Source organism: Pseudoliparis swirei, chromosome 2 (assembly GCF_029220125.1).
Source record: "Pseudoliparis swirei isolate HS2019 ecotype Mariana Trench chromosome 2, NWPU_hadal_v1, whole genome shotgun sequence".
In the NCBI taxonomy this organism is placed as follows: Eukaryota; Metazoa; Chordata; class Actinopteri; order Perciformes; family Liparidae; genus Pseudoliparis; species Pseudoliparis swirei.
Window position 1 is genome coordinate 15,207,939 of NC_079389.1, and position 13,999 is coordinate 15,221,937.

The 13,999-nt window shown below is 41.2% G+C and overlaps 1 protein-coding gene across 3 annotated transcripts in view; it reads left to right on the forward strand.

Moving 5' to 3' along the window:
* Positions 1 to 13,999, forward strand: part of thsd7ba (thrombospondin, type I, domain containing 7Ba) — a 123,570-nt gene that overhangs the window by 42,866 nt on the left and 66,705 nt on the right. For all 3 annotated transcript variants that reach the window (XM_056434718.1, XM_056434712.1, XM_056434705.1), the window contains 2 exons: positions 2,984 to 3,184; positions 13,515 to 13,706. In XM_056434718.1, the coding sequence (XP_056290693.1) occupies positions 2,984 to 3,184; positions 13,515 to 13,706 (393 nt within the window). The remainder of the gene's footprint in view (positions 1 to 2,983; positions 3,185 to 13,514; positions 13,707 to 13,999) is intronic.

Here is a 13,999-nt window from a genome sequence, read left to right on the forward strand (position 1 = left end):
GACAATGCTTTATGAAAAGCCCAGCTCTGAGAGAATCAATGTTTTAGAGTGAATCAAAGTATGGTGCAATTTGTAATAGATCGGGTAATTGGCTTAATAATCTTTTGATCATGTTATTGGAATATTTGCTGACAACCTCTTCCTGCTTGAGTGACAAATGATCCTATTAATGGTTCACAGGTCTATTGTAGTGTGATATGATTTCATTAGCCAATTAACAACTAAAATCAAACGAAAAGTTTAAATAAAACAATACATTTTACTTCACATGTTGCTGGTTGCTTTCCAAAAATTGCTAGACTGAGAAAGAAAGCTACAAAATGATACCACGTTGAGGCATGGAAGATGAGACACAATCACTGCTTTTCTTCCTTTAGAACAAAGCAACCTCATATTTGTTTGGCTTGATTTTAGAAAAAAATATATTTAACTTTTGTCATAGGAGAAATTAGATGTGCAGCTCCTCTTCCTGTCTACTGTAGGGTACCCTATTCATATTTCAGTTCACGATTGCCCCCCTTACCCACAAATGTATAATTGTAAATCATGTAAGAAAATAGTGGTAAACTGTAACACCTTGAATCAAATGAATAGTTCATTTAGACCAGGGGTGTCAAACTATAAATAAACAAACACTATTGAAATCGAAACTTTTATTTGAATATAAGGAAGATAATTGCCTTTGAAACACATTCAAAATTAAAGATCAATCCATTTGCACAACAGATGATGAACAGGCTGTTTCGCCTACGACTAAAACTTTTTAATTAACGCTGTCGTTAATTAAATGATCTTCTCTGTTTTCAGTTGTATTTGTAAATTGTAATTTGCCAATATGAGTAGTGATAGTGGCACCAAATATGATATTCCTTGAGCATTGAAAGGTGTTGTGAATACATCAAGGACCCTGGCTCCCCATTTACCTCCGTGAACAAAAAGGAACGGCTCCAGTTTTTTTGGGAAAACTCTGCACTGTGTCCACTTTGAATTTTTTACACCGGCAGATCCTGCATGACCAGTAGCCTGCACCTGAAAGTGATGTTAGATTGTATCTTAACACGTGGGATCTGTAGTATGTTCAGCATAGGGACTGCTACCCTGGACAAAATGCCATTTCTATGCGCTTTTTTTTCCCTTTCTACAGTTTATTGATATAATAATTCAAGATTTAATTTGAGCTGAGATGGGCTCTTATGATGGACATGTCAGCTCTACACCTGCAGAGATGTTGCAGTATGATGCTCGTGTGGAGCCAGTATGCCTCAGCTGGTTGCCTCCAATTTAGTCACAGAAACAGCAGCAGCAGTCGTGAACAGACAGTGAGGCTCAGTAATTGCAGAGACAGGTGTTCCTCTGAAAAGCTTGCGAGCCACATAACTGAACCCTTATCACTCACTTTTTATAAGCACCTTCCCCTTTTGCTGTGCCATCGCCTCATTATCTCCCTCTTACGATAGCCTCTCATATTTAAGTTTGACAGCGTGAACCCGTGTCGAGCACACCAGCGTCAGGCTGGGCGCTACGGGGAGACCGTCACCGGTCCCCCTGAACACGTGGAGACCGATGATGATGAGCAGTCGTAACTGAGATTAGTACCGTAACGTTTATTGCAAGTCTTGCATTCAAGAAATAATAAATTAGCCATTATAACCATGTTTAAGCTAGCTCGTAGCTAGCGCTAGCTACGAGCGTGACAGTCTGCTAGCAGATGTGTTGATGTACAGCGATCCCGTTTGTATACCCGGTGTTACCGGGAATATAATGACGGAGGAAGAAAGAACGTGGGGCCTCACTTTGTTTCAGTGTAACCAGGATTGCCAGGTCTGTGTGACAAAACCAGCCCAATGGCCAATCAAAACCAGCCCAAAACCAGCCCAATATCAGAACTCAAAATATGCCCGTGCCAAACCAGATACACTGCTTTTAAAGTCCAACAGCATTGCTATCATTGCCAAATGTATTGTAAAATCTACAAAGTAACACCAAATGTTTAGTATGCCAGCATTAAAAGCAGTTTTCCCGAAACAGTTATTTCACCTAGGTCCTAAAATGGCCTTGTGTAATTAGATACAGTATATTATCATAAATAAAATATAGCTCTGAGTGCGTGTGTGTATGTGGGCGTGTCCATGTGTGTACGTGCTGATCTGGAGTCAGTTGGGTAGGATTTGGGTATGAATAAATTATTTCATGTACACGCCAATGGGACAATTGGTTTGATTTGGAATCTTATGTATTAATAAAATATGGCTAATGATAATAAAGTCAGTGCAAAACGATGGATCCTAACAACTAGACGATCTAATAACCAGTCTTACAATACTAAAGATACAACGTTAAATAATTTGAGTTGCATTTTCAAACCCCTGATCGTATCACTGACTAGTTTAATGAAGTTTGTCGCGGGTATGACAATCGAAGGAGCCTGAGAGATAATGAATCGGGGTACAGTCATCACTTCAAATCACCAGACTGACTGATGAAGGGAGATGGAGTACTTAATAGACTGTGGACAGCTCCTAGTGCTCATATTGAGTCTAATAGATGAAGCACTTTTGTAGATATCTTATTCATTGCTTTATAAGGTGAGCAATTTAACATTTTAACAAAACCGCAGCTGTCAAGCATCATTTAATCCTTGGTATACTAAGAATTGCAACATTTTTTATGGTATTGCCAACGACTCCTATATTTCTATTATTATTCATCCTTAATTTCCATGGTTATCGGTGATCCATGGCTGCTTTTAGCAGAGTTGCTGCTGCTGGCTACAGCATAGTTGATGAAAGATCTAAATAATTGATCACAAAGATAAAGTCGAGTCAAGTCCACATCTTAATACTGTATTGTAAGTCGCTTTGGATAAAAGCGTCTGCTAAATGACATGTAATGTAATGTAATATATTGATTTTCTGAGAGAGGTTCTGTTCAGTTTTGTTCAGGAATATCAATTTCTTCTCTGACAAGCTTTTCCTTTTGTCAGGTTTCAGACAGAGGAGGAGACAGGTGTTGTGGGAGTCCAGCAGTCCTCCGGAGACCTGCTCTCATCTGGTGGATTTCATCCCCTGTGATGATCCTGCATGCTACCTGTGGCAGGTCCAACAAGCAGGAGGATGCATTCCCACTAATCACTCTTGTGGTCCTGGAACGGCGGCCCAGAATGTGACCTGTGTCAGCGCTGAAGGTACTATCCTGAGTTTCCAATGGAAGGTTAAACAGACCAACATTAAAATATTCATCCCACACAAGAGTTTGTGTTAGTAGTGAAATGTGGCCAGCCTGGAGTTTTTCTTGGTTGGTCAATTCGGCCTTCCAGACAATAAATTCATGTTTTTTACATTTCGGGAAAAAGGCTTTCTTGCATTTATTAGTTTTGGACGGAGCCAGGCAAGCCTTCACCCTTACACTGTTTATGCTAAACTAAGCTAACCACGTCCTTTGGGTGAAAATAAAGAGGGAAATTAAAGTGGTATTGATATTTTCATTTAAGCCTTTGCAAGACAGATAATATGGATATTTTCCATCATGTTAAACTATTCCTTTAATGATGTCTTCCTCAATTAGACCAGTTCTACAAGTAGCAATGCAAATCATCAAGGCCAGAGTTAAGCCATCAGTGCTCTGGTCCGGACACGTAACGCCAGTAGCAATGTGATGCATGAACTATCGGGTGTAATGTGATCCATTGTGCTCAGCCATATCCTCATGTTGGCTGATAGGAACAGCAGCGTTAACGAAGCATGGATTATTCATGAGGACCCATCACCAAGTTTATGGGCACAGAAAACATTGGCCTGATTAAAAGTCAGAATCACAGCTTCCTGCAGGCATTAATTGCTCATCTTCATAGATTATAAACCTAATTGCCCCTTTTTTGCCTGTGTTTTATTATTCTGTCACAATGGATCATGTGCGTGTTTATCAGGAAGGCAGTGGAGGGTCCAAATGTATTAGCCAACAGAAGAGTGTAATGAGTGTTGACAGGACAACTAAGAATGTAAGCTTTAGCGGGTTTGAGGAAAAAGGCTTATGAAATCATCTGCAGTGGATTTATTGTTAGAGAATGTTTACAATGTGTTCACTCTTGCTTACTTAATTGGCTGATCGGATTTGTTTTCAAGCACGCCGAGTTATTCTCACAGTCGCAGTGTCAGGGTCAAGTTGTTAAGTGATGCAAAATCCTGTAAATGTGTTCTTTTTTTTCACCGCATTGCAGTGACATAGTTAAGACCTAAAGGCATCACGATGTAGGACAGTACGCTTCACGATGTCACAGCTAAAAAGCAGTTACAGACATGATGAGATCATTATTTGCATGCAGTTAATTAATGGTATTTTGAGTTGAGCTGAACCAAATAAAAACATACTGTCAAACTGTCATCCTTGCGGTTTCCAAAAAAAGCCAATGCAAAATTGTTTTTAAAATATGAATGGATGAGAAATCTTCCGTGTGCATTTGGCTGACAATCTTTGTGTTAAGGATTTGAAACTGCTAATGGTATGAATTAATTGTTTTTTAAGTAAAAGACACTACTCATTGCAGCTATGCATGTGGTTCGTATGTAACTACGGTTCTATGAATCCTGGATGACAGAGGCGGTTTTAGCACTGGATATCTTTCGTCTCGTGCACACGCATTTCGAGTCTTAATAACTACAAAGTCACCTGTGACCTCGGATGACCCCCAGCTGGGTATAATTTCCGGCGTCATCCTGAGATCAGTCCTAGGAATCTTCTCGTAAAAATCACGAGATTCCGAATGACCAGAAACTCTGGCGGTCATCCAAGATTCATAAAACCGTAGTTACATATGTAACATTGTTCTATTTCATCCTTCCTGATCACCAGAGGCGGTGCTTAGCACTGGATGACTTATACCAATAGTGTCATGAGGAATCGCAAGGAACCTATCTCGTATGACTCAAACAGAGGAATTTGGACGAAGAACCACCTCCAGTGGGTGGAGGGTGGCAACGTTCAGACTTTAGTCTCTGGTGAATGTGCTCGGTGATGCTCCTGAGGCACACCTCTCAGGGTCGCCCCTGCCGTGAGAACACTCTTGGTAGAGCGGCCCCTTGCTCTGGATGGCAGAGCACGGACGATCCACCATAACAGTTATGGTGGGGGTCCAGTTGTCCAACCTGGATAGGCTGGTTGAGACACCAGCGTGCCAGCATTTTTGGGAGAAACACTGCATTAGATCACAGTGTGACACCCGAGCCACCGGAGTTCCACCTCAGACATGACTCACTGACCGACAGGGCGTGTAGCTTGCCTACTCGCTCTGTCAAGTGATGGTAAGAATGAAAACAGTCTTTGCTGACAGCCATCACAGCTCTGCCTCTGCCAAGGGATCGAAGGGAGGCGAGCATAGGTTGTCCAGTACCACGGGCAAGTGCCCTGGAGGAGTCCTCAGGGGGCTCAGGGGTCACAGTAGCTCAGCCCCTTTTTAAGAAGAGGGACACCAGCCTGTGACAGCAATGTATTGGGTTCCTCCAGTCGGGAAATAACTTCCATCTGCATTCGTACTGTTGACAGGTAAATGTCACTCTGGCATTAAGAATAGTCCTTCCAAATGATTCTGTGTAGCCCCTCTGCAGCCACTCGGGCCCTCAAGCGGCCAGACCCCGAGTTGAACGTGGCTGGCATTGGGATGCCAGATCCCACCCCCTAGCTGCAATAGGAGGTCCCTCTTGATGGGGAGTCGCCATGGCGTCCCACAGCAGATTATGTATAACAGGGAGAACCAAGTCCTGGCTGGACATAAGGGGGCCACCAGCGAATGTCTGTGGCCCTGTTGAAGAACCCTGAGAAGTAGTTGGCAAGATCAGAGAAAATGGGGGGTGGGGGGGGGAGCGTAAAGAAGACCCTTTGACCACGTGTGAGCCAGGGCATCTTGACCAAGAGGATCGGTACTATCCCTCAAGGAGAACCAGTGGGGGCAAGAGATCCGCCTCTGCCCTGCCAAAGAAACCCCAGATGCTATGCTCCGCCTCTCGATGAAGCCGCTACTCCCCCGATGGAGGCTTGTGAGAGGAGAGGGAATCTGCGCCCTGGTTCCTCTGAGCCAGTTCTGCGGTCAGCAGATCCACTCTAGAAGCCAGCACGCCAGACCTAGTCCTCTTGAGGAGAGCCCCGGGGATTGAAAGAGGTAGGTTGTGCTGGATCCGACAGCCCTGAATGGGGAGGTCAAACTCACCCCTCAGGTGTTCCACCTGGGCCAATCTAGCGGCCTTACTGTGCAAGGCATAATGCCGCAGTTCATGGACGGGCTCTCCGAGAGGCCCTCCCTCAGGTGCTCGAGGCCAAGACAAGGCGGGGCAAAGGTCATGGCCTTCTTCAGGCTGGAGAGGAGCCATACAGGTGCTACAGACGGATAGTTAGACAAAACCATCACTCTGGAGGGACTCCCACGAATGTGAAAACTAAATATTGGTGTCTTACCAGTAAGAGAGGGGAGGGAGGACACTCTTCACTAGTATGGTAACTGTAATGATTGGTTTCCTACCAGTAAGCCTTTCAGAGCGAAAGCACTGAAAAAAAGGTAAATTGAGATATTGAGTGTTTTCTCCACTTTACTTCTTGATAGAGTAGGTTATGTTCCGATTTATAAGCATACAACAATTACTGCATTTAAAACCTGAAAACTCGTAAAGTTGTCTGAGGAAAGTTTATATCTGCAGAGAGTAAGAGATAGCACTTTCTCTGGAAAGTTTACCTAATGGAGATTTAAATTATTATTTGCGGCTGCTTAAGCGATCAGAAAACATCATCTATCACCTACAGCCAAGCATTTATTGCTAAGCAAATACATGAGGCAAATCTTAAAACCACTCGGGTATAGATTAGATGGAATAGACTGGCTCAGGGGTGTTTAACCCTTGTGTTGCCTTAGGGTCATTTTGACCCGAATCAATATTACACCCTCCCCCCGCCTTAAGATTAATTTGACCCCATTCAATGTTTAATGTCGGTGTTCTTTCGGTAGTCAACAAACAAACATAAAGTGCCTCACACTTAAACTTGGAAAACAATATTAATTCTAATAATTTTCTGGAGGTTTTAATTGCTGGCGTCAAATTGAACCCAAAGGGTAAAATATGTTAGTAAATATAAAGGTAACAGGAGGGTGTAATATTGATTCGGGTCAAAATGACCCTAAGGCAACACAAGGGTTAAGGACATAGTGGAGCTCAACCATAAGGATGATCGAGAGGCATCTACACCCTTTGAAAAGAAAAAAGGTGTTACTTTTTTTACAAAAGTAACAGAAGGCGTACTGTGTTGCTGCAAGCTTTAAAAATGTAATGTCACACGGATAACAGCATTGCCAAAGCCTCAATATAACAAATGTAACAGTGTCTCAACATGTTCATCTATTGATGTACTCTCTCATAGCTTTAACTGATAATACAAAATGTGTGAAAGTGTTGATTGGCGCTCAACTCTGCCAGCTCTTTTAGCACTTAAGCATAGCACAACCACAACATTAATTGAATTAAAGATGTTTTGGCACATACTTATTGATGTTGTATGATCAACATGTCCAATAAAATGGGGAATTGCATCTACTTATAACCAAGCCCGTTGAATCTCTGAATATATTCGTCCATTGTTGCTTGTTCTATTTCAAAGTAATTTCATTTATTCAGATTGTGTGAAGTTACTTTCTTACAAAAACCTGATTTAGTGGCTCAATCTGCTTCACATTGCACAACCAATGTCATACTAGCAATAGACGTGCAAGAAGGCTTTTTGGAAAATGAAGTAACCTCATCCACACGCCAACCTCTTGCACAGTCATTACCCGCCCTTTTCAGCATCTGATTGGCTAGTACTTGTAGTCCTGCAACCGCAGGGTAGTCGGTTCGATCCCGGCTATCCCCATTAGTTGCATGTCGAAGTGTCCATGAGCAAGTCACTGATCCCCCAGTTGCTTCCAGGGCGCTTCACAGCAGCCCACTGCTAATGAATAACTCAGGATGGGTTAAATGCAGATAATTCATTTCATACTTGTATATAACTATGTGTAATATGACGATACAATCTTCACTCGATTGCAGAAAAGGTTGGTCAGTTGGACATTTTTATGCGGTATCGGAAAACTGTGTCGACCACTGCAACCATACCATACGTTTCTTCACATCACATGTTTTTGACTGGATTATGAGTGACATGAGGCAATTTGATTGCGACCCCTCCTGTATCATCATGTGGCATCCATGTAGAAACTAAGGCGTTCAAACTTTAACCCATATTATCTGCAACTTGTAAACAACACATTATACTCCTCATATTCAGCTATGTGAATAAGGAGTTGCCTTGCATGCAGTTTAGAGCTGGAAGGTTCTGCTACTGCTGTTGCAAACTGAGATTATAATATGGCATCTCAAACAGGGAGGTTCATGGGTGCTTATTGTATTCACTGTCACTTCTTCGGGCTGTAAACTTTGGTAAAATAAAAATAAAAGTGTTGTGTTAGCCTAGCCCACTGGCTTTTTGCTCCAAGCTTAGAAAAAAGCTGTTTTAAAAGCTCCCAGCGCTCCCCCTCTCCGCACAGCAACCATTGTTGTAAGTCCCATTTCTGGAACTAACTGCCAACCACCAGTACACACTTACTCAAATACCTTGTGACTGGCAGCTGACATAGATGCATGTTGGCAGATGTTACTAACCCAACAACAATAACTCAGCCTGAACTGTTCTCTCCTCGACTGGTCAGCAATATTCAAGCGTTGATAACCTCGGAAAAGCTCATTTAAACTTGGCTTTGAGACGGTGACAAATGAAACATTTCCAAAGTGTCATGATTGACAGACAAATTGGGGGAACACATGAATTATTGACCCAGGCTAGTCAGAGCCCACTTTGATGTTCAGCGATTTTGCCTTTCACCGAGTGAATAGGATTATTAAAACTTAAATAAAAGGCGAGGACTGCTCGCTTTTTTCTACATCTACCTGAATAATAACGATGAAGAACATTAATTGGTGGGTGGGCGAGCAGAATAGAAATCATGTTGAAATTGCATGCAGGGGGCAATGGTATTATATTTGAGTAAGAGCCCAAACTACAGATACCTGTATTAATAATGCAAAAGGACCCCTAGGGCAGCCATCTATTTGCGGATCCACATGTAGTTTCACCCATATACACACACATAAGTTGTGTATTTGGCTTCATGTTATCATATCATTTTCTTTAGGTAGTGTTTCCAGGCAATGCTTTATGAATCTTTTGTTAGTTTTGTTTGCCGACATTCATTAGTCCTTTGTGATCTTCAAGCAGAACGGTGTTTAATAATTACTGATTTTATACCATTGGCAATAATACATCCGAACAATTCTACAGCATAAGGACGTCTGCTATGGGTTGCGTGGCATTGCATACATTGGATGATACAGATAATGCAGCAATGAGGTACAAGGCACACATTTGCATCACATTATAGAAGCCATTGTTCGATGTACTGGAACGTCATTATGTTTTAACCCTTTGAGACCCACATAGACACATTGTCTCTGACTTATAATTGTTGATTCTCTAAAGTAATTTTTTATGAAGTGACGGGTTTTTTGAGAGCTTATTTTACTTTCTGCTTGTTCTGCTTATTTTATTTTGACGATAATATTTCTTTGGTCATGGATTTAATCATGGTTGAATGTGTAATGCTGTAAACTAAAGGAAACGGCACACTATTTATTTCAGTTTACAACCCCTTACACAGATTCATCTTTAAGGGATTTTAAGTGTGCAATGACATTGAACGATTGAAATGAATTTGAGCTTCATCACATTTGCGCAAAGTTAAAGTTTTTAGACATGTCTTGGTGTATGTCACTGTCCATTTTCATACTCCAAGTTAAACATAGCCTGCAGCATGCAGTTGCGTTGCGTTACTGATCGTGATATATTTCTGTGCTTTCAGCAAAAACAGTTCTTAAACCCATGCACGCTTGGATGTCCTGTGTCCAAGTGTGCAACACATGCAATTGACCAACTTAAAAATGACAACATATAATAGGCCTGTGACAAACATTGGTTGCTCCTTCAAGCACTGTTTGAAAACAAAAGAAACACATTAATTTAGAAAAGGAACATGGACAAAAGTATTTCATAAAAACATGCATCGGGATAGTAGATCTACCTCTATATTGGTGAAACACAGACCCCTGCCCCACTTGGAAAACATGCAAGTGAGTTTTCTGGAGTCTAGCATCCCTCACCGACTGATAACATATCTTATATTACAATCATATTTTTAGAATCTGCACAAAAATAAATGAGAGCTTACCAAATGACTCCCCCAACAAGGCTGGCATTAGCTGCTCTGAAGTGTTTGACGACCCAGGAAGAAAAGGCCCAGGTGAGCTTCCCACCCCTTTTTCCTGGGTCCTTAATTGAAGGCTGCCTGTGGCCTGCCTTACCACATATCTAAAGAATGGGCACATGCAATAATTACCTCAGTTGGGAGCCAAGCGGAACAAAGAATATATATTTCCCACAGCTTAAAATCTCAGTCAATTACACATAAGTATGTAATGTACAATCAGTACAATTCATATTCAAGAGGAGCAGCGTCCAGAACTTTGCCCAGGAGTCATTTTCTTTCTCCTTTTTTTTAATACTTTCTTGATAAGGGTGAAAAGCGTCACTTCCACCAAGTACTGGAGAATTGTTTCATTGATAACTTCATCTGCAGAACCCTCTATCTAATGTCCACTTGTATCTTCACCTATTAAAGGACTCATGCGTCCCAAACAGAAGACAGACATCTCCAGCGGTACACACACCAGTTACTTTGATGTAAACCTCTGATGCTTTCACTTCATGTGCCAAATGTTGTCAAACTCCCCAGGAGAGTATTTCACATACCTGATGAGGCGATCTCTACCTTTGCTCTCTCAGATTTCCTCCGCTGCATCAAGAGTAGCCGTTTGGAGAAGAAAAAAAGTGAAATTGATGGCAAATCTTCCCCATGGTTGTTAGTGTGAAAGGATATCACCGATGGTTTAGTGGTAGAATCCAAACAGGTTAATGATAGCCTACTGCTGTGTGTGAGCGTATATATATTCCCCAAAACATCGCCTGAGCGGTTGCTGACATTGTTTTGACATCTCGGTTTCTGAAATTGATCTCTCTCTCTTTCTCTCGGACAAAGAGATGGCACTCTGCTAACCCTGGGCTGGATGCAACAAAAAATACAAAATCTATTCAAAACTCTATATATACACTACCGTTCAAAAGTTTGGGGTCATCCAGACAATTTCGTATCTTCCATGAAATCTCACTTTTATTTATCAAATGAATTGAAAATTTAATAGAAAATATAGTCAAGACATTGACAAGGTTAGAAATAATGATTCATATTTGAAGTATTAATTTTGTTCTTCAAACTTCAAGCTCAAAGGAAGGCCAGTTGTATAGCTTATATCACCAGCATAACTGTTTTCAGCTGTGCTAACATAATTGCGCACGGGTTTTCTAATCATCCATTAGTCTTCAAAGGCGATTAGCAAACACAATGTACCATTAGAACACTGGAGTGATAGTTGGTGGAAATGGGCCTCTATACACCTCTGGAGATATTTCATTAGAAACCAGACGTTTCCACCTAGAATAGTCATTTACCACATTAACAATGTATAGAGTGTATTTTTGATTAATGTTATCTTTATTGAAAAAACAGTGCTTTTCTTTGAAAAATAAAGACATTTCTAAGTGACCCCAAACTTTTGAACGGTAGTGTACATATTTATTTATTTTTCACCAAGAGTATTATTTATTTATTATTACCTTCCATATCAGAATATTTTCTGTAATTCTTGTGTTTATTCACACAAAAGAGTCATTATCTTGGAAGCAGAGTCCTCCTGTAGCTGTTTCACTTCTGACAGAACAGTTAACTGGGAGCTGTGATAAATATTCCATAACATAACTGCAAGATGAATGCCAAGAGAGAGCTTTTGAAATGGGTTCAGAATAATAAGTGGATTTTTTCATAATTTTATTTCACTGAAATTAAATTATATTTATGTTGGACAGAATTTGTCAAACTATGACCTCTTAAAAGGTTATTTCTACAGGATATTTCTCTATGTTAAGATTTAGTGGAGTATTGGCTACTACTGTGTGTGTGTTGTCCATCCTCTGTGTGCCTTTGAGTGCACGGAGGTGCATGTGAGTCCTAGTGTGTGAGCACCGCTGGCGAGCTAATGACCGCAGCGCTGCAGCGCATTCATATTGTAACCGCTGAAATCCATTTCACTGCATATGTGTAGCCCATAGATTCTGCCATGGGTAAAAACGGTGAGTTCCTTCAGCACCGATGTAGTTTTTTTCACCGTTAGCAAGCCCCCGGCTCAGCCACTGCTTTGTTGAGAGCCGTGTGGAGGCAATAGATACAATCTAAATTCAATACTGATTAACTGTAAATTTGGTTTGAGTGAAAATAAATGTAATTCCCCTAAAGGATCAGAAACATTTAACATTTTGCAAAAATAAAAAAAATCCAATCAAGCTGCTCGGGTGGAAATAATATTAATGGACAAATGAAAATTACTGAACACAATAAGGGAATACAAATAATTAGTTTTCACAATCTTAAAACTGTAAAACCCTTACAATCTAATCTGCTCAAATTAAAGCAATTAAACTCAGGAATCTAAACTGAGGCCACTGGTGGGGAAGCAGACCACGCTCGTATCCTTGTGCTGGTATGCGTGTAGAAGAGGAAGGCACTTCGCCGTGGGCATGTCGATAATGGCAATCTATTTCACCTAAAGAAAAGGGAACTAATGCAAAAAAAATGAATAAATAAAAAACCAGTTGTAACCATGTGCATTTTTTTATTTGTCCCTGATGAGGGAATTGGTGGGGGGGAGCCCGCCTTAGAGCTGTGTTCACAAATACTACACTCTATGCTGCATTCACTAGGACTAGTTCCCCACCACATTTGCGAATATATAAATATTTCCTTCAGGATACTGCAAATTGTAATTACCAATTATCTAATGTCCTAATAATCCTTATACATTTGATTGTATCTAGATTCAACCTGATAATATTACCAATCATTAACATGCAACAACGGTGTCAACAATGTGATCCCACCATGATCTATTTCCATGTCACAACTGCCTTCTCCACCCTGACAGAAAATGGTAAACAACCCCAGACAAGCAGAGCATGTCAAAGTGTATTCAGTTCACTGCATATACATCATCTCTTTCAGTGTGATCAGGATACAAAACCTGCTCACCTCTTGAGGTGGTTCATGTATCTGGGTCATAATCACTACGTCTGAGAAGCATTCGCATTGGCCCAGATGCACAGTAAGCCCTGTTGTAATGTTATGCTTTCGTGGTGCTTACATACACTCATAATTTCATGAACCCCTGAGCTGGATTGGAATTTGAAGCCTGCCTGATTGTTGTTTGATCAAGTTAAGATACAGGAAGTGTAATGGAACTCATTGGGATTCATATATACTTATCTTAACTTGCCTTCTTCAGGGAACGATGTGCCGGTGGCCCACTGCGAACACGACCCGACCCCCTTAGAAGTGGCCTGCGAGGTGGCCTGTCCTGCAGACTGTGTGGTTGGCTCCTGGTCTTCCTGGTCCCCCTGCTCACACAGCTGTGCCACCAAGACCGCCGAGGGTCGACAGAGCCGCGGTCGCACTGTGCTGGCCATGCCAGGAAAAGGTAACGCAACGCCCCCTCTGACTTCTTTAAATCTTTTCCAGCCTGCTGTTTCTAATTCTCACTTATTCTCTGTGTTCATTGTTGTTATGTTTTTTGGGCAGAACTTCCCAGAAACCAGTTTTCAGTCAAACAACATTTCTTAACTTTTCATTACCAAATATACTTGTTTGAGTGGGCATTGCTGCAAACAGAGATTTAGATTTTAGATTGTGTCATTAAGTGTGTCATTTTATTAATTACATACAAGATGCGACATAAGCAGTGGCAGTACAGATATATATATATATATATAT